Source organism: Pseudopipra pipra, chromosome 6, assembly GCF_036250125.1.
Source record: "Pseudopipra pipra isolate bDixPip1 chromosome 6, bDixPip1.hap1, whole genome shotgun sequence".
NCBI classification, from domain to species: Eukaryota; Metazoa; Chordata; class Aves; order Passeriformes; family Pipridae; genus Pseudopipra; species Pseudopipra pipra.
In genome coordinates this window covers 32873192-32895132 of record NC_087554.1, presented here as the reverse complement: position 1 = coordinate 32895132, position 21941 = coordinate 32873192, and the positions used below count along the sequence as shown (strand labels likewise).

Genomic DNA, 21941 nt, shown 5'->3' with positions numbered 1-21941 from the left:
TTTCTTTCATCCTATTCAAAGCTGATCTGAATTTATCCTCTTCCTGGCATAATGTTCATCTTCTGTTTTTGGTCTTTGTTTTTTCTAAAAGTAGTATCTATATGACTGTAGTAAAAGAGGCAGGACATATTTTCAAACTGTTTTGCTTTATGTTTTAGTGGACTTTTTTTTGTAAGTGTAGCTTCTCCAACCATTAGTAGCTTCATACCTGTTAGTAATGGCCAGAAGACTTTGCAGTTGCTCACAGTCCCTCTTTGATGTTACCATTGACAGAGTTTTTCTAACAGTAGAGAATGAGGGTCTGCCTTAACAAAGCTATTCTGAAGGCTTAAATTAAAGTTTGGGAGAGAAAATTTCTCCTTTAAGGGATGAACTGTTGTCTCCAAGTTCTGGTTCTTGAGAAATGGAGAAATAGTTCAACAATCTTTCTTCCCTGTCTGTTGGCTGCTATAAAGTTATATGGAGATCAAAGAGTGGAGTCATAAAAAGTACTAGCATTAAGGAAGTGTGTGTCCATTGTGAATGATGGAGGAATGAAGGCTAGCAACAATGTACTGAGATAACTAAACCTCTTCTCAAAGTCCTTTTGAAACTTCAGTGCCCTCAGAGATCATACTTAATATTTGTTAAATAACTCAGATCTAGCCAAGGTTGGCTTCCACAGTCCAACTCATTGTATAAAACCATGTGTGTTAGTCTAAAAATGAGGAAGAGAAATGAATTATTTTAATAAATTAATAACTGACTTGAGCAAGTATTTTCAAACGTGATTGTCCACAAAACTACCTCTTGACTTCACATTTTTTGTTTATTTTTCACACAAATCTACTACTTACTAAAAACAACTGTTTGAACGGGTTTAATATTTAAATAAATGGGATAGTGCCTAAGTCTTCAGAAATTTTGGTAGCAATTATATTGAATCTAGAAATTAGTGTTTAAAGTGGCTTTAAATCCTTGCTAATGTCATCATTTCATGTGCATTACTTGTAGGAGCTAAAGTTCAGCCCACATTAGAAGGATCCAAAATAAAAAATACTTTTTTTTAAAACTAAATTACTGTTTTGTTTTGTTTTATTTTTTTTTTATTTTTGTTTCTTTAGGTTTTGTTCCAATTTGTGCACTGGGCCTATCTCAGATTGGTCGCATGAACCTTGGAATGGATGCCAGTACATTCAAGTATTATACAATGTGTGGCCTTCAAGAAGGTTTTGAACCTTTTGCTGTCAACATGAACCGAGATGTTGCTATGTGGTTTAGTAAACGCTTACCAACATTTGTCAATGTACCAAAAAATCATCCTCACATTAAGGTAACATTACAAGTTAGGGAGACACCTGTTTAACAACTGTTTGTTTAGCAAGCTGAGACATTAAACCCTTACTGATAGTTACTGTCATCGGATACTTTGTCATATAAACCTATTAAGTCACTCGGATAATTCCAGATGATCTTGTCTATCTTCAGTTTCATTTATGGCAGTATAGATTCCTATGGATATATCTATCTTTTTTATTATGTGTGTTACTAATTTATTTTGTGGTTAGTTACTGGAAACATGTCAGTTATGTATTTTTTATATTCTATCTTACACGTACATTCACTTTTTAAACCTTCTCTACTATACATATTTCGTAAATGTGTAAAAATTTTTCAGCTGAAGTCTGAGGATATTTAAGTGTACCTGTGGTGTTGCTGAGTGGTTTTTTCATTCTTATGATGCACCACTGATAGGAATTCCACACTAATCCCTGACTAATGTACTCTGGAGCAGAATAATAATTCCTATATTTTCTATAAAATATTTGTTATTAATATATTCCAAAATGATAAGTTTGAATTCCTGATAAGTTTTCTTTTATTATAAACTATCTAAGCCATTTACTTTAATTTAGATATAGCCAACTATTCCTTAATAATTCTCTGAACATTTCCTTCCTAAGTAAAACACTTTTCACTGAATTCCAACTAAATGATTTCAGCATTTTTTTCAGTTCATCAGGATCACTTCAACACTATTCCTGTCTCTAAAATTTTTTTAAATGTTCCTGTAACTGAATTTAAAAACATACTCACTTTTCCAGCACAAGGGAAAGTGGTATCAGACTACTGTGATAGTTTGTAATGGCCATCTGAACAATTCTAATTGATATTTTTGCTCATTGTGGTAGAAAACTACTGATTGTTGTGAAGCAGTTTTTCAATGACTTGTGCACTCAAAGTTAATTAATTTAATAAAATATATAGGGTTTTTTTAATGCTGTATAGAACAACTTGAAATACTGTAATCAGAATATACCTAATCTGTTGCTTCCCTTGCTCTAACCCTTGCAGGTTAGATTCAATGTCAGAGAACAAAGTTGCATAGTTTTGAAGTTAATTATTTTTGAAAAATTTAAGTTGGCTCTCTCAGTTTTCTCATTCTCTAGTTGCTTAATGAAAATTTTCAGAATTTTTTTGGATAGAACTATTTTAAAATATTTCTGTTATTTTTAGATATGGAGAATTGATGGAACCATTGAAAGTCCACCTCGGTTAAAAGTAACTCACAAAACATTTGGCACACAGAACAGCAATTCAGACATGATATATTGTCGTTTGAGTATGCCCGTTGAGTTCCACTCATCGTTCAACTTTGGCATGGGTGTGGAAAATGCCTCATCTGATGTTTTCCAAAAACGGTCAGGCTTGGCTTTAGTTATCCTATCTCTTGCTTTCCATGTAAATGTAATATGTTCTATTATTCTTTATTATCGTACACTCAAAATTTCATAGTTGTTTTTAAACACATAGCATAGGAGGCATGTTATTAAGATTTTTTTTTTATTCTTGAAGGTTTTAATTGATTTATAACCCACCTTTGCTGCAAAGACAAGAGAGAACCATATCTAAAGAGGTGCTTCAAAAGGTTTTAAATTATTCATTTCTAAGCACCTTAACTGCAATCAATTATTTTTCTTGTACATTTGTATCCTCTGCAGTCTTAACTAATGCATACTACGTACCCAGCAAACATTAGTTAGCTTGTAAGTATACTTAGTCTAATAATGAGCAGCTTTGTACTACCTTTTTTTTAAACTTATTTACTGATTTCTCTTTATCTGTAGAAAGCACAGCCAAGAAATTGCTGCTCCTTCTACTACAGTAAGTAAATTGAGATACTTAGTTCTTCAAATGCTTTGAAGTAGATTTAGTCATGGCAGAATGTTCATTAGAAATTGATCTGTTGAAAGTAGCCTTTTTAATAATTTTCTATGATATATCAATGTTTATAAATAATGATGTCCAGAGTTGCACAACTTGAAGCATAAACTTCACCATCTTAAACCACTGTCTGCTTTTTTAATTTAAGAGCATTTTAAATTCGTTTAAGAGAATGTGAATTACTATTAAAGTTTGATATATTGGAGGGGTTTTTTTAAAATCACTATTTGAGTATTCCTTGATAAAATTCCTTGATTTCTATTACTAATATGCTCTATTCCTCTTTTCAGTATTTTTACTCACTAAGGATATTTGCTGGCCAAGACCCATCCTCTGTCTGGGTTGGCTGGGTAACACCAGACTATCATTTTTACAGTGAGAATTTTGACCTAAATAAAAATTGTACAGTGACAGTTACTTTAGGAGATGAGAGAGGAAGGGTTCATGAAAGGTATGCATTTATTTATCACTTATTAAATTTATATTTTAATACTGTTGTTCAAAAGTTAATTATTTGCAAGCTTTATGATATTTTAACCATTAATTTAAATTAATGAGAAACTTGGTTATGAAGTTTGGGTTTTCTGTGCTCATTTATATATGAATGTTTCATATGTAGACTTCTTAGAGTGAATATATTTATCATTAATGTTCCATTTGAAAGAATGTTTTGTGATGTTTCTTTCATTTAACATCTGTATTTACTCACTGTAGATAAACTTGTTTGTTTTATTGTATCTTATATGTGCACACAGAGGCCTGTGAAATCTTTTCATAATTTTAAAATAGGAGAAAGAATTTATTTAGTCTAATGCATATATTACCAAAAAAAATTTGTTAATGAGCAAAAAAACTTATAGCATGACAAGCACCTTTGAGGATCTCTAACTATTACTCCACTGAAAAAGTACATCTTCACCAAATATTGAAGTGCAGTGTGACCTATACTTTGTTCTTGCTGTTATTTCAGTGTGAAGCGCAGCAACTGTTATATGGTTTGGGGAGGAGATGTAGTTGCTAATTCCCAGAGATCAGGTCGCAGTAATGTTGATATAGAAATTGGATGCTTTGTTGACCTGGCTACTGGAATGGTGTCATTCACAGCCAATGGAAGAGAACTTGGCAGTTGTTATCAGGTATTGTCAGATCTTCAGAAAGCTATCTAGTAAGATGCTGATTTTGATGTTATTTTTGTTTTCCAGATATCTAACCGAACACCATTTGTGTGACAATAACGTTTTCCTATATAATTCTGATTTTATCCCTCTTTTTCTCACTCTCTACTATAAGGCTACATTTTTTTTGAGCTTCTTACAGTTGTTTCAAGTGTTGAGGAAGGACTATTGTCCTTGAATATGTCCTTGAATATGTTCAGAGAAATATTTTTTTTAACCTCTCAGTTCATGTGATACAAAATCTTGATTTATAACCTTAAATCTTGATTTATAACCTTATTCTTTAAAATATTTTTTGTCAGCTGAATCTGTTTCACAGTATAGGGGAAGTAAATATTTAAATTAGCATAAGGTCAAAATTAAACTATAAGTGTTGTAATTTTTAGTATGAATTGAGAAAAAAAATTTAGTTCCTTATTACCGTGGTTTGTGTCTTCTGCAGATAGCTGTGATTTGGAGACCTTGTGATTTGATAAATTTCAAAACCTTAAATTCAAATATGCATTAATGCACAAAGCCAAAGTAAATGCGGTGGGCCCTAAATGCTATCAACATGCTCAAAATGAAAAGTCATTATGCAAAGGGATCAGTAGTTGACTGAAGCTTTCAGCACCAGATTATTGAGATTTGCTCTTAGTAAGATCTGTTGTCCATAGTAGAGCATCCACTGTGGAAGAAGTTGTCCAGTGTTAGGAACAATTCATCGCTTTCTTCAATGTCACTCCCCAAATTTTTAATCCAGATAAAACTGAAATGTTATCTGACTAAATTTAATGGAACTTATATACTGACTCCATTGAAAATGAATGTGGCAGGGTGGCACATAGCTTGTAAATGGGGGTAGGAGATTATCTAGAAGCTGTGATTTTGGTATATTTTGTAATAGTGGTCAGAAACTTCCGTGCCACACTGGGAAGATATTGAATGTCAACATCCTGGGAAAAAACCCCACATAATTAAAGTGCTTAAGCCCTGCTTTGTTGTTTTTCTAACTAGGTACAAATTAATATGACAGCTTCTGAACAATTTATTTTATGTCATATTCAGGGAGGAGATTTTTTTGCATTTTTAATTTTTGAAACATTTCAATCTCATCTCATTTCTAGGTTGAACCAAACACGAAGCTTTTTCCAGCAGCTTTTTTACAGCCTACAAGCACTAACTTGGTTCAGTTTGAACTTGGTAAATTAAAGGTAGGAAATATTTTTATATTTTATGAAAAGAGAACCTTCATGTAAAGGTGTTCTTTTAAATCTGTTTATTCTTATGCAGATTCCTGCTCACTTGAATTTGTTTAGGAAAATTGAATCAAGGGCAAGAATCTTAATTTGAATTCTGTGTTTACTTCTGTAAATGTAATTATATATGCAGTTAATTGTTTATCTGCATTTGTCAAAATAAACTCATATTGTTTGAGGAGAACACCATTAATGTTGCGGTTATTTAATGGATTTTGTTTGTTGTAATAACGTCTATCTTTCTATGATTTCTTTGCTATTTATAAGTTATACTTCCTTTTAATGCTATCAGTTTACTTTTTAATTAGACATTACAAAAATATTTTAATGCACTTCTTTGTTTCAGAATACCATGCCTTTATCAGCAGCAATTTTTAAAAGTGAAGAAAGAAATCCTGTTCCTCAGTGTCCCCCTCGCCTTGATGTGCAAACAATTACACCTGTTTTATGGAGCAGAATGCCAAACAGCTTTCTGAGAGTAGAAACTGAGCGTGTCAGTGAACGTCATGGCTGGGTTGTGCAGTGTTTGGAACCTCTGCAGATGATGGCACTTCATATCCCAGAAGAAAACAGGTACATTTGTAAGGAAATAAAATTACTTAATGTGGACAAAGTATATTGAAACCGGATGTCAGAGTATTGATTAAACCTGCCTTAGAGAATATTTACACCATAGTTGTTGAGAATTTCTCATCTTATCTGCTATAAAAATAATTAAGCCGATAAGATCAGAGAATTTAAGTACAGGAGACTGAACTTTAATGCCAAGTGATGACTTTTGCATACATGAGAGAAAAAGTGGCTATTTGATTTTATTTAAATTACAAAGTAACATACCCTAAATCTCTAGATCTTTAAAGATCTATAAAAAAATCTTTAAAGATTTTTCTCAGCCTGAAAAAAACAAACATAAAGAATATGCAAGTATTAATTTGCTGATGTTTTTTCTGTAATAAAAGCATGTAATCTGTTCTTGTATCATCTGCTCTGAATTTACATGAATTAAGTTTTTATGTTCTTATTGACAAGGTCATGCCTTTCTTAGATTTTCATTAGGTTTTATCTTCAAAATGAGGATAAAAAAGATCTGTCCAAATATCAAATATCATAACCAGTGAAAAACTATCAGCAAACTATCAGCAAAAGCATAGCAGAAAGATAATTTAACTGCTGCACTTTTATCAGTTATTTTTAAATTTCTTTTAATAATTCAATAAAAAACTTAATTTATTGTTCATAAAACTGAATTCAAGAAAAGATTAAAAAATACTGTGTCTTGTGGAAAAAATGAAACCGTAATCCTGAGTAAACTAGAAAGGCACAGTTTAGTGACAGTAGTAACACAGATTTTCAGCATTGCAAATATATTTATTTTAAAAACAAGTTCTAATTTACCATAGATTTCAAAAAGCACCTATACCTTCCATTTTGGGTTGTTTTTTTCATAAGGAGTATTAATTTTAAACAATCTCAGTTGCCACCATTTACTGTGTTTGGACAATGCACATACTAAGACTAGTTACTATTAGTTTAATACTACATGGTTTAAAGAGGAACTGACCAAAATGTGCAGAGATCACAAAACTTTTCTTTTACAAAGTTATTATTCATAGGATTGATTGGTTTTCTCTTTCTTTATTTTCTAACAGATGTGTTGATATTTTGGAACTGTGTGAACAAGAAGATTTGATGAAGTTTCACTACCACACTTTAAAACTCTATAGCTCAGTTAGTGCTCTAGGTAACACTAGAGTTGCTTATGCACTTTGTAGCCATGTGGATATATCTCAGCTATTTTTTACAATAGATAATCAATACTTACCTGGACTTCTACGTTCTGGATTCTACGACTTGCTCATTAGTATTCATTTAGAGCATGCCAAGAAAGCCAAGCTCATGATGAGCAATGAATTTATCATTCCAGTTACAGATGAAACTCGAACTATTAAATTGTATCCCAATGAAACAAAGAAGCATGGTTTACCTGGAGTAGGGCTTAGCACTTGTCTGAAACCAGCCTTTAATTTTTCTACTCCATGCTTTATTGCGACCACTGAAGATCATCAGACATCCAGTCCAGAAATACCCCTTGAGACACTTAAATCCAAGGCCATAAGTATGTTAACAGAGGCAGTACAGTGTAGCGGTGCTCATATACGGGACCCTGTTGGAGGACAAGTTGCATTCCAGTTTGTTCCTGTTCTTAAACTGATAGCAACATTGCTCATAATGGGTGTTTTTGATGATGATGATGTGAAGCAGATTTTACTCCTTATTGATCCCACTGTGTTTGGAGATCACAAGGAAGAAACAGAAGAAAGAACAGAGAAAGAAGAAGTTACAAAAGTTGAAGAAAAAGATGTTGAAGCTGGGGAGAAAGCAATAAAACAAACAAAAGCTCCTGCAAAGGGCTTATTGCAGACAAGATTACCAGAATCTGTTAAGCTTCAGGTGACCATTTAATATAAATGTATCATTTATGTTCTACTCTTGATGGAAAAAAGATTGTGCTTTTTATCTGTTCTCTACTTTAAAAGAGCTGAAATTCTGAAGGTCTTTAATTCCACTTTGCCTTATAACCTCATGTTTAATAACCAAATTTAATGTTGCTGCAGTTCTTCTACACTCAAAATAGATAAGTGGATACTTACTTAATTTGTAAAAAGGAAAGTGTTAGACCAGGTGATCTTTAAAGGACCATTCCAAGCCAAACTAGTGCATGTTGTCTACATATTTTGGGTGCATGGAGTGAAAAACTGTGAATGTAATGTAGTATTATTGATCAGATAATGAAACTGTACAACATTTTTTCACCTTTACATTGTTAAAACAAAAATGTGGGAAAAATGTGTCTAATTTTTACAATCTGATGCAGTATATCTGCAATTCACTGTAGTTCTTCCCCACAGTTTGTAAAACAATTAATCTTAAGTCTGTTTTTTTCTACCCTAGATGTGTCATTTACTCAATTATTTTTGTGACTGTGAACTACAACATAGAGTGGAAGCAATTGTATCATTTGCAGACCGTTACGTATCAAAATTGCAGTATAATCAGAAATACAGGTACAATGAACTCATGCAAGCCTTGAACATGTCTGCTGCTTTGACTGCCAAGAAGACTAAAGAATTTCGGTCTCCTCCTCAAGAACAGGTAATACTAAATATATGGTTGAATTAAAGATTAAATAAATTCTTTATGATGATAAAATAGAGTCCTGACTTATAAACTACCATTTGAATTGCTGGAGAATCAAAATGAATTTGAAATAAAATTTGTTTCGTGCCACAAAATACTGAATGTCAGAATGCTTAAGCCTCTACTCTAGAATTTAAGCTGTAAACCAAAGTAATTTCTCAAATTTTTTACTAAAGATTTCTCAACAGCATAGAAAATTTGAATATTACTGTCCAGTGCTGAGGAGCTTAGATTCATCCAGTACTGTAAGATGATGATAATCTTAGTTGCTCAAAGTTAGCACGAAGTTAGTGTTGAACTGACATGTGTATGTTAGAAATATTTTTTTCTGTCCCTAGGAAATAGTCTTATTATCAAGTGTCCCTATAGAATTATAGAATCATTGAATTGTCAAGATTGAAAGAGACCTTTAAGAACATCAAGTCAAACAGTCCACTCAGCACTACCACTGCAACTCTTAAACCACTAAATCACATCACCCAGTGCCAGATCCAGACGTCTCTTAACCTATTCCAACCTGGGCAACCTATTCCAATGCCTGACCACCCTAACAGTGAAAACATTTTTTCTAATATCTAATTGAATCTCCCCTGTCTCAGCTTAAGGCAATTTCCTCATGTCCTCTCACTGCAGACATGGTAGAAGAGACCAGGCCCCACCTCACTACAACCTCCTTTCAGGTTGTAGAGAGCAAACAGGGCCCCTCTTAACTTCCTTTTCTCGAGACTAAACAAACCCAGCTCCCTCAGCTGTTCCTCATAAGATGTATTTTCTAGACCATTCACAAGCTTTGTTGCCCTTCACTGGACATGCTCCAGTATCTCCATGTCCTTTCTAAAGTGGGGGGCCCGGAACTGAACACAGTACTTGAGGTGCAGCCTCCCTAATGCTGAGTATAGGGGACGGTCATTTCCCTAGTCCTGCTGGCCACACTATTCTTGATACATTTTCTGTATTGGTATGCTAATCATAATTAAAGCTTACAAAGTATCATTGCTTGAGTATTTCCTTTAAACTGTATAAGAAATTTGTGCTTTATTTTAATTTGATTATAAACAGGTGAAGTATGGCTATATATTAGAATATGTCTTAGGCTATCTCAGTGTTTTAACTATGTTTTAATTCTCTTAAAGATTAATATGTTGCTGAATTTTCAACTGGGAGAGGATTGTCCCTGTCCAGAGGAGATTCGGGATGAGTTATATGAATTTCATGATGACCTTCTAATTCACTGTGGTGAGTGGCAAGGTTTTGATACAGGTTTTGTTTGTCTTTTTGACCCTTGACAGATCAGTTTAAAAATATACTAGTATAAGAGGTTTTTTTGTTAGATATATTACTCTCTTCATTCGCAAAGCCTAGCCTTGTGATTACTGTCTACAAGGTGACTTTCTTGACAAACTTTGGTGTATATTACAAAAATATGGGAAACTTGTGCATCGTTTTAAGTTTCATTGTTATATAACTATTAAATATTGTCCAGTATTATTCTGTTTATATATCAGTTTTAGACTTCATTGGGGAAAATAAATGTTTCAAACAAGAAGGTTGGATTACCTTAAAAGATTTACATAAGCACATGTATGAGTGCAAGCATATAAAACATATCGAGGAAACATAATTGCTGTGAAGTTAAGCTGTAGAAAATTTGAGGAAAAACACTAGATGTGAGGTGCTATGCCTGTTTTAGCTTAGTTTCCTGGTGTATACATAACTGTGAGAGTCATTCATTATAAAACACTGTTGCACTGCAGACTACAGCTTGAATTGCCCCCAGTCATTGAATTTGGATTTCCTGTGCAATTTTATGTGGGTTTTTTGATGTCAAAAGTCTTTTGTTAGTCTACTGAGATCTTAGTCTAATCCAGACAATGATGGATTTATTAGCCCATTTACTAGTGTATAGTCTGAGTCATCCAGTTATTACTGCTCCTTCCCAGTAATTATGCAGATAAAACTGATACACTTGGTAGATATATTCATAGTTACTCTTCCTGTATGTTTCTTGGTCCTATGGTTGATGGCATCCATCTTGTCTACAAAGAAGGGGCCAGGGTCATTACAGTGAATTGACAGCATTTCAAGCTCTTCCCCAGGAAGAGCATGGTAATCCTAACGGTTCCTTCTTGTCCTCCTGTTTGCTTGAGGTCATCATTAAATGTTTACCAATACAGTCTGCTAGTTCTTTCTTCTTTGGCTATCCTTAAAACCAGTGTTACCTGGTTCAGGGAATTACATGGTTTTAATGTTATTAAGTTTCTGCCTTCTCTTTGTAGCCATGGTGCCTCCAATACCATTCTATGCTTGTATTGTTAAGGCTTCTGCTATTATTTTGCACTGACATATCTGAGTACCCTCATAGAATCTCTGGCAGCCATCAAGCTGTGATTTCGTGATAAGCCAATTTTCATTTTTCAACTATCTCAGCCTTAGCCTCAGCCAAAGATGAGTGGGTCAGCAGGTATCTAGGTTGTGTTTTATCAGCTTACTTCTGAGGATATTGTAAAAGACAGTATTAGAAGTCCTTAAAATCAAGATTTGTATCTGTAAGGTTAGCTACATTACAGGCACAACTTTAGTTGGTTTAACATTATTTGGTTTTGACAATCCTGTGTTGTTATTCGTCCTTGCTTCTAAGTGCTTACCAAAAACTATTTCTTTCATTCCATCATTTTTTTTCCAAATGTTAAAGTGAATAGTTAATATCCTCATAGTTACTCCTCTTTCTCCATATTTTTATTATGTCTATCATTATAAAAGATTACTGTCATCTCCATTTCTCAATCACATAGCCCTTGATCTGACCTCTGGTTTTCAAAAATAATGCTGCTTTGGCAGCAGAGAGTTCTCTGAGTCTCCAGGATGGAGATTATGGAAGACCTACAACTTACTTGGAAATATCTTAACTCTGCATTCTATTTATTTTTCCTTGGAATCTTGTGACTGGTAGGATCATTGAGTTAGTTTAGTTCCTGGTCACTCTTCATCTTGTCATAAGGTGAAACACTAGTTCTTACATGTGTTCGGTTTATTCTTTTTAGGGATGTACTTTTATTATTTTTTTTACTACATTATAAATATATATGCTGAATGAAAAAGAGCTGAAGATAGAGAAAACACTGTCTCATGATTAAAATAGCTTAAAGATCCTATGGATTCTAAACTAAACCATATTCATTACTTTGTACAGAGATTTATCATAGGTGGTCACTGTGAATAAATGTTCCTCATTTTCTGTAGCCTGACTTGGTCATGAAAATCAGTACTAAGCAATCACAGCTGCAGATAAAGGAGAAGGAGGTCCGCTTGGAGTGTTTAATCAGCTTTTTACTGCTAAGTATACTTTGCCATCTAAGAGGAAAAATATGTAGGCAATCAAGTAATTAAAGGCTTTTTCATAATGAATATAAGAAATACTCTGAATTAAAGTTATCAGGCAGTCTTAATCCTAGCATGTCCTAACTCTGAGTGTTTAATTTTGCTGGCAAAATAAGAGCCCTCTATCATAACTTTTATGTGTAATTTCTTGGTTAAACACCCCCCCCCAAAAAAAAATTACAACATATTTTGTTGAATAATATAAAATTCACACTTATCTGGGTTCAGCTGTAGTTGCAGCTGGCCAGAAATGTGGGGAACAATAAAAAGAGTTTTTTCAAACATATTAATGGCAATAGGCGGTATAGAAATATCATCAGCCCCTTACAGGATGAGGATGGTCACCTCACAAACAGGGACAGAGAAAAGGCAGAGGAATTTAACGCTTTCTTTGCCTCTGTCTTCAACATGGATGATGGACCAAGGGGATCTCGGTGCCCTGAGCTGGAGGACCATGGCTGCGAGACTGATCAACTCCCAGTCGACCCTGAAATTTTATGGGATCTGCTGCTGCAGCTGGATCCCCAAAAATCTATAGGGCTTGATGGGATTCATCCCAGAATCCTCAAGGAGCTGCTGACATCATCACAAAACCTCTCTCGATGATTTTTGAGCAGTCTTGGGAATCTGGAGAGGTCCTTGCTGACTGGAACCTGGTGAATGTTCTCCCAATTTTCAAGAAGGGTGAGCAGGAGGACCCTGGAAACTACAGGCCTATTAGTTTCACTTCAGTGCCTGATAATGTCATGGAAAAATTATTCTGGGAAGTATTAAGAAACACCTGAAAGGCAATGCAGTCACTGGTCACAGCCAGCATGGCTTCAGGAGAGGAAAGTCATGCTTATCCCACCTGAGTTTATTTTATGACAAGGTAACCTACGTAGTTGGTCAAGGGAAACCAATCAATGCAATCTTTTTGGATTTCAGTAAAGCTTTTGATGCTGTCTCATATAGTATGTTTCTGGACAAAATGTCCAGCCCACAGCTGGATAAACACATCATGAGGTGGATGAGCAATTGGCTCGCAGGTTGAACACAGAGGGTAATAGTGAATGGGGTAACTCATCATCCCAGTGCATTTCTTCTTGTCTGTCCATTTCAGCTTCTGAAGACTTTTCCTCCCAGTGTCCAGTGCCTAGCTTTTATTTCAGTGCCAGATAGTTTCTTTTGTTAATATTCTTGTCTGTTTTCTCTTTCCTCTCAATACCGGCTACATTTCCTGTTCTTACTTTTTCCAAACTAACTGTAACCTTCCTTCATTCTTAGCTTTTCATTTTGCCCAACCAGTTTCACTCATCCCATTTCTTAAATTCCATATTTAGTCTCCAGTTTCAAGTTTGAGTTCTTTCGTTTCCTCCCACTGCCTCTGAATCTTTTTCTTCCTAGTCACTTAGTCACTCCTAGTCATAATTTCACCTCCCCCTTGGTAGCTGCCAGCCACTAAGTTTCTCCAACATGATATTACATTTCAGATCTTTCTTCCTTTCTTAGTTTCTTTTTTTAGAATTGGTTTTAGCCTCAGTTTATTGTTTTCCATCTGCTCCACATTGTGTCTCTAGTATCCAGTCTGGAAAACTTTTACTTTTCTCAATTTCACTTTGACAAGCAGAAAACCTGCAAAAGCTTACATGTCATCTCAGCACAATTAGCTCTGATCTGAAGGGAGCCTGCTTAGATGTTCTCTTCTTCTGCACATAAAATGTGGTGTCTGTCATCACTAAGAGTTGTGAAAGACTTCGAATGGTTGTGAAGCAGTGTAGTGAGATGAACTGTATTAAACTACCTTGCAAAGTGACATCCCACCTCACTGTACACATTTTCATGAAAAGCGTCACCCATACAATCTCTGAACGTCTGCCTTCTTACAGCTTTAAATTCAGTTAATATTTTTGTTTATGACTGCTAAATATCTCAACTGAAAAACTGTACTCTATTGTAAGATATAGCCATACAATTCTTTCTTTAGCTTACATTCTGCAATACGAAACAAAGGATCACATATTTAATCAAATATGAATCTGAGTCATATTTAATTGCTATAGCAGACTCTTAGGAAATACTACCTCTTTGGTCATAATATTGAAAAAATAATACTATAAATCAGGATATAAGGAGTATATGTACTGAAGAGAAAATAATTTGAGGGGTGCTAGTGTAGCTAACATGTTAAAGCTGCTGGCCTTACTACTTTTTTTTAATTTTTCTGTATGAAATTTGTTAGTTAAAAAAATATTCCTATAGATATTTTGGTATTGTTTAAATAATTAAGGAGTTAAACTTCAAAGATTAAGCTTAGTTTCTAAGCAATTTTGTTATCTGCTAAGGTATTCCATTAGAAGAAGAGGAAGAGGAAGAGGAAGATTCCTCCTTGACTGGCAAACTGCGTTCATTAATGTACAAAATCAAAGGTCCACCAAAAGCAGAAAAAGTGGAACCTAAGGAGGAAGAAGAGAAATCTCCTAGTAAGTTTTCTTTCCACATAAATACTTCCATGATACAAGTGTTAAAAGTTTACACAGTCAACAGGAGTGTGTTTCCTAATAAAGTTTTATAGTGGACTGAAGAAGGAGACTACCTGTTTAAGTTTCTTCTGTCTCTTAGAACCATTTTCCTGCACACTGATCATTTCAAATGCATTCAACAAGAAGTTAAAATGAGTGGAAGATTTTGGATCAAGATTGGTAACTCTGCGGTTGAAAATTTGCATATTCCTTATGAAGAACTGTAAAAAAGTTAATTATGGCTCAATAATCTGGACTCAAGCATTCCAAACTTCCGAAGTTTTGATTTTTATGGTTTGGGTTTTTTAAATGCAAAAGTTCTTCTTTACGACATGTTTTCCTTTCAGTTGTGCCTTGCTGCATGAGTAGTTGTATGCATCTCAGTACCGAGATACATGTGCACAAAAGGTAATAGTGAATGGGGTGACATCAGACTGGTGACCTGTGACTAGTGGGGTTCTGCAGGGCACCATCTTGGGCCCTGGGCCGTGCCCTTCAACAACTTCGTAAATGACTTTGACACAGGACTGGAAGGGATACTAAGCAGGTTTGCAGATGACACAAAACTGGGAGAAGCTGTTGACTCCCTCGAAGGCAGGGAGGCCTTGCAGAGAGACCTCAACAAATTAGATAACTGGGCAATCAGCAACCACATGAAGTTCAACAAGGGGAAGTGCTGGATTCTGCACCTGGGATGGGGCAATCCTGGATGTATGGACTGGGGAATGAGATGCTGGAAAGCAATGCCACAGAAAGACACCTGGGTGTCCTGGTCAATGGCAAGTTGAATATGAGTCAGCAGTGCCCTGGCAGCCAGGAGGGCCAACCGTGTCCTGGGGGGTATCAGGCAAAGCATCATCAGCCGGATGAGGAATGGGATTGTCCTGCTCTGCTCTGCACTGGGGCAGCCTCATCTTGCATATTGTGTGCAGGTTTGGGCACCACAATGAAGAAAGATATTAAGCTCTTAGAGAGTGTCCAAAGGAGGGCAACAAAGATGGTGAAGGGCCTTGAGAGGAAGCCGTATGAGGAGAGACTGAGGTCACTTGGTCTGTCCAGCCTGGAGAAGAGGAGACTGAGGGGAGACCTCTTTGTAGTCTACGACGTCCTCGTGAGGGGAAGAGGAGGGGCAGACACTGATCTCTCCTCTGTGGTGACCAGTGACAGGACCTGAGGGAATGGCCTGAAGTTGTGTCAGGGGAGGTTTAGGTTGGGTATTAGACAAAGGTTCTTCACCCAGAGGGTGGTTGGGCACTGGAACAGGCTCCCCAGGGAGGTGGTCACAACACTGTGCCTGGCAGAGTTCAAGAAGCATTTGGATGATCCTCTTTGGCACATGGTGTGACTCTTGGGGATGGTCCTGTGCAGGGCTAAGGGTTGGACTTGATGATCCTTGGGGATCCCTTCCAACTCAGCAAATTCTGTGATTCTGTGATTCCTTTAGAACACACTTCTGCTGAGGTTTCTCATTGCCCTTGTGAATCAGGATTGGTTTTCCATCTCTAAATTTCTGTAGCACCATCCATATATCATGTGCAGAATTCTCCAAGTTGCTTGAGGTTGGTCTTTCAGTGGTGGTTGCCCTTGGCAATGGTGGTTGCTTCTTTTCTATTTCCAATTTGCTCAGTTTGACAGGAGGCCCTTATACAGACCTGGAGTGGCTAGTTTGATTTCAGAGAATCATTTCATCAAGAGTTGTGTTGAGATTAGACAGCAGAGTTATTTTATAACTCATGACACCTCTTACATGCTCTGCTTGCTCTGTAAAGCACTATAGTGTGTTTTTCCTGATCTGAAAACATATTTTGGTCTGTTAAGCTTGCTAATATCTTATAAATTCATTAAGGCTTATAATAATTTGATACGCTGCATGAAACAGGGTTTAATTCTCCAATGTTAGGAGTCTGTTAGCATCAGACTCCTCTTTAATGGTATCAGGACCTACTCAGTATCTGGAAGTATCATTTCTTCTCCATGCTTCATAAGTATTCTATTGTCATGAATCAGGAAGTATTCAATCCTAAAGCCTCAGGGCACATGGTGTTTGGTCCTTGGAACAGAGCAGTTCATATATTTCATTTCCTGTCACAAGAAATTCAGTTGGACAAATGATTCTACAGTGTCTGTTTTTCTAGAAATTTCACATAATCTCTTCAGGCTTGGGTTTATACTTGGAGTGATGCATGGTACAAGTATGCACATGGATGAAGTAATTCAAAGCATTATGAAAATTTATATAAATATCTTATCTTATCTTATATTATATACCTGACTGTAGCTGAAGACTGTATGATTTTTAGTCCATGTGTGCGCTTCCCCTTTACGCACCAATAGATATGGAATTCAGGGAGTAAAGGAAATGGGTGTCTGAGGTACCCCAATCCTCTTATATGCATGAAGAGGGGTGGTGGTGTATATGACACGCACCTGTTTCCAAAGCCTTGAGTGTCTGGTCATAAATACTCTCAGTGTGAATATTCAAAAGAAGGAACTATTTTCTACAAGTAAGTCTTCCTTTCCTCTAAGCATACGTTCATTTCTAATCACAAATGGACTTTTCCCTAAGGAGAGGATGCCAGCACTTTAACCTAGTATTAATGATGAATCAGTAAAATTTGTATTTAAAATAAGCTGGAATTCAGGGAATAAACACATCAGTGTTAATAACAATTATAGGACTTTTGTAACTGTAAAGTCAAAATTGAGATAAAGCATAACATGCCACTAAGAATAGGGCTATCTCTATGAAGAACAGAATTTGTCCCCACAGAGTAAAAGCCATTTTATTGAACAAAACCTCAGAATTAATGATGGGTATTAAGTAAACTGTAAGGGAGAAGTGTTAGCAAATGAAAGCATAATGTAGACACAAAACCAAATGGATCTACACTAGTTATAAACACTTTTGTGATGGAAAGTGGGAGGGGAGTATTCTTAACCATTGGAAGAACTTTTACTGGCAATAGAAGAAAGAAATTTGCATTGTTTTAAGATAAAGATAATATTTTTCTACTTGATCTCAACAAGGCCTGGAAAACGTTTCTAGTTTTCAGGTAAATTTCCTAAACTCTGGACTCAGATGAATTTTTTTCAGTGTAATGTATACAACAGAACTGCTTCAAGCAATATGTATTGTGCAGTTCGAAACAATACAATGTTTTTAGAAAGTGTATTCCCAAGTGACAGTGACAATATAGAAATGAGGAATAAATTGAAAGTCTAAATGTAGCATTTAATTTACAAGGATGATTCTTAGAGTCATGATCAACTAAAAACTTTTCATTACCAAAAAGGCTGGTATTGACTTGAATGCTAAGTAGATGTTTATAGTTTTCCACCTCTCAAGAACATCACACTTACCTTGAAAGATCTAAAAGTTGTTTTTCCAATTTGAAAAATCCTGTGCAGTTTGCTTGTGTTTTTTTGCTGTTTTACAACTACCTTGTTGTCTACTGTAATATAGTATTTTACTATAATACATGTTTTTTACATTTTCTGTTGGAATAACTAGTAACATTTAATGTATTTTACTTTCAGCTACACTGAAACAACTCATATCCCAGACTATGGTGCGCTGGTCCCAAGAAGATCAGATTCAAGATCCTGAATTAGTTCGAATTATGTACAGCCTCCTTCGTAGGCAATATGACAGCATTGGTGAGCTGCTGCAAGCTCTGAGGAAAGCATATACTATTAGTGCTGCCTCTGTGAAGGATACCATTAATCTGCTTGCAGCACTGGGCCAGATTCGCTCCCTTCTCAGTGTGAGGATGGGAAAAGAGGAGGAACTGCTGATGATTAATGGATTGGGGTATGAAATTAACATAATTTTATTTTTAAGTTGGTGTGAAGCTTTTTTTTTTATATTAATAAATTCTGTCATTTTAGATCCTGAATGAAAATTAATGCTGTACTGAAATGAAAATATATACTAGAAATTTTCATTTTCACATATATTTCCAAAGTGGTTCAAATTGATCTCTCTAGCAGTATCAAATGGGTCAAAGATCTGTGAATTAAGGTATTATCTAAAGAAAAAGGACTTCTTTTTACTGTAGCTAAGCCTAATGCTTAAACCCCCATCAAAGTACATCTTTTATCAGCTCTGGAGAAGGAGATCACTAAAATCTTTGTTGGTGTCTATACTAAATCTTTCCCAAAATTAAAACTCATTTTATATTTCATGCATGATTAAATAAACTTGCTGGCATCTTTTCAATTGGAAATTTGTGCAAGCAGTTAGGTAGACCCAGGAAAGTGGTGTTGTGAACTGAAATATCTCTAACTGGTTAGTATTTATTATTTTACCATCAGTGGCAACTTTAAGTGTTTGAACATAGGAGACTGCTCATTTTATCCTCTATTGCATTAGAGTTATACAAAATTGCCTTTAAATAGCACCTGATGATGTGAGAATATTTTCCTGCATCTTTGCTGTGAAATTACCTCTGTTAAGCAGTGCATGCCTGCATGCCTCTTAAGTGAATAAATGCTGGTCAGGCCATTTAATGTTTTAAGGAAAAAAATCACAGAAAATCAATTACTTTGAATAAAAGGGTGTATTTAGAAAGACAGAAAATTATATATATACATATATATATATATAACAATTGTAGGATATGAGGGATAAAGGGTAAATTTTGTCTGAACATGGCATGTGTATAGCCACCTTCCCAGGGGTACTGTATTGTGAGTCATCTATTCTCAGTTTTCGGTATTCCTTTAAAGTAGGTATGATGCCTGCTATTTGCCATATGTTTTTGACAGGTTGCCTTAAAATGTTAGAAATCTCTGGACTCTATTATAATCTAATCCTGGATTCTATTGAAACATATAAATTGTGTTCTGGATTATGAAACCAATACAGTGAATTCTAGAACATGGTGAGATGATGGTGGGCAGAGTGAAAAAGTTAAAATAGTCCTTTTTAATGGGACTGTATGCCATTTCACTTCTTCTAGCAGAATCTGGAAATACTGATGAAACACATATAACTGGTGACCTTGAATATTGTCTGTTTATTGTTTTTTACTTTGTGAACTGAGGAAATTAATTAAGAGGTGTTACTACAGAAACATGATTAGATTTTATTTTCTTGATCCCCACTTTCAACCTAAAACATACAGAATATATTCTTTTCCACTTAGATCATCACAGAATACTTTTTTTTTTGTTTAAACAGAACTGATAGTAGGAGCAATTTAGAGATGAGAAATGCCATTTTGAAATAATTTAAAAGTTAATATTCTTATTATGAAGAATCCACAAGGAATAATAACATATTGAAATATGAAATATTTAGTTATCAGGTGTTTTTGTATTATGCTGAAGTTTAAGAATCTGAAATTATGTTACTACAGTGAATGCATGTTTCTGGAATAATGCATCACTTAAATTAAAATGGCTCTTTTTAAAAACATATTGTTCCTTTTCTTCCATTTTAGGGATATAATGAACAACAAGGTGTTTTATCAGCATCCGAACTTAATGAGAGTCTTGGGCATGCATGAGACTGTTATGGATGTGATGGTGAATGTGCTTGGGGGAGATAAATCTCAGGTAATTTCACCATAAGTTTGTTATGCGTTTTACATTTTGAACCTGTCCAAAAGTATACTAGGATATTTAAGAAGCAAACAATAATATATCGCCCTTGTGTAAGCTAGATTTTGCTTTTCCAAATTAAAATATTCATTAATAATAAGTTGAATATGTTTTGTAGTACTAGAGAGAGAAGCCCAGCAGTCTAGGACTTGATTTTTAGAAAGTGAGTGAGATGTTAGAGGTGTTTCATTTGTCTTTTAATAGAATTGTAAAAGAATTTGTTCTTATTTTAAATTAAATACATACTTTAACTGCATTTATTGGAGGTGTAGCTGTGCTAGGAAAATATGCCTCTTCATCTTAGATGAAGTATTATTACCAATAAACTATAATAAGAGACTAACAACTAATTTTGAATGTTCGAATTCATGTACTTGAATTGAGCAATAATTTTCTTGCAGTTCTGTGTTCACCTTTTTCTTAGTGTTATGCTTGCATATATATGTCTTATTTTAAAGGCAGAGTGGCATAAATTTTGAGGAGCCTAACTGAAAATTTTCACTATTGAAGAAAGTGAGAAGTGGGCTTATTTTCTATTTTCTTTCATCTCTTTGCTTATGCCTGACGTCTTTAACCTCCATTCCAAAAAGAAGGGTCTCCTCTGATCTCACTATTGCTTATCTACTTTTTTTTGCTCGGCTACTGATTCTTCTTCTGTATTTGGAACATTTTTCAGCCCATTTTACTACCTTTTGCTTATCCTTTCCCTGTCTGTCAACTTTTCAGTAGTTGATTGTCTTCCATGTACAGCTGCACCCTCCTTTATTTATCTCTTTGGTCCTATAGCTCATATAATTATCTTAAATACTTATACATTGCATCTGCCTATACAATTGCAGTGTTGCAAAGTATTCGCATCCTGGTTTTAGTTTTTCTGCTTCATTTCAAGACAAGTTACAATTACTTACAAAATGATTAATACTCTGGCAATTTATAAGTGTTACAATGCTCTGACTTTGCTACAATTTGTACATATAATCACAGGTGATAAAAAAACCCCAACTCGAAACAACAACCCACAATGCCTTCCAATGCCATTAAAAATGTTTTCATAGAAAATTTTAGTAACGGAAGTCTACAAAAAACGATATCCTTCAAAGGAAATGAAGACTTAGAAAATTACTTAGTAACCTTATCTTGCAGCACTGAATGTGTCTGGCCACCCAAAATGGCCAGACACAATGTTTTATGGCTGTCTTTATGAAATTCATGAAGAGAGTTAGGTACCTCATGGACATTTTTTACTATTCAATGTTATATCTTTGAGAGATGGAAAGAGCAACTACGCAATGTAGTCTCTAGTTTAGGGACTGGGCATTTTTCTAGGTTGTGGCAGCAGATGGTTTAAACTAAATCTCCAGCTTCTTGGAATAAATGATTTTATCATGCAGCTGTATTGAGATGTAGTGGCTCCGAAGGAATGATGGGAAAGTAAAAACTCGTCAGTTCAAACTGAAGAAAATTCATGTCAGGCTTCTTTCTAGATGTGCTATTAATATATTACTCAAAACCAGAGGAGGATATCTGTGGAATCTGATATTGTTGAAGGTATCTCAGTAACCTTTGCTATTACTGGCTAAGAAAATCCTGGAAAGGTACTTTATTTGTGAAATGTATATCCCAGAAAATTATTGGGCAAGCTG

General features: G+C 35.0%; 1 protein-coding gene across 14 annotated transcripts in view; it reads left to right on the top strand.

Moving 5' to 3' along the window:
* Positions 1-21941, top strand: part of RYR3 (ryanodine receptor 3) — a 212354-nt gene that overhangs the window by 93679 nt on the left and 96734 nt on the right. For all 14 annotated transcript variants that reach the window (XM_064658435.1, XM_064658448.1, XM_064658446.1 and 11 more), the window contains exons 28-40: positions 1104-1312; positions 2497-2681; positions 3108-3144; positions 3495-3655; positions 4175-4340; positions 5486-5572; positions 5964-6190; positions 7267-8068; positions 8570-8770; positions 9949-10051; positions 14518-14655; positions 18232-18505; positions 20139-20253. In XM_064658435.1, the coding sequence (XP_064514505.1) occupies positions 1104-1312; positions 2497-2681; positions 3108-3144; positions 3495-3655; positions 4175-4340; positions 5486-5572; positions 5964-6190; positions 7267-8068; positions 8570-8770; positions 9949-10051; positions 14518-14655; positions 18232-18505; positions 20139-20253 (2705 nt within the window). The remainder of the gene's footprint in view (positions 1-1103; positions 1313-2496; positions 2682-3107; positions 3145-3494; positions 3656-4174; positions 4341-5485; positions 5573-5963; positions 6191-7266; positions 8069-8569; positions 8771-9948; positions 10052-14517; positions 14656-18231; positions 18506-20138; positions 20254-21941) is intronic.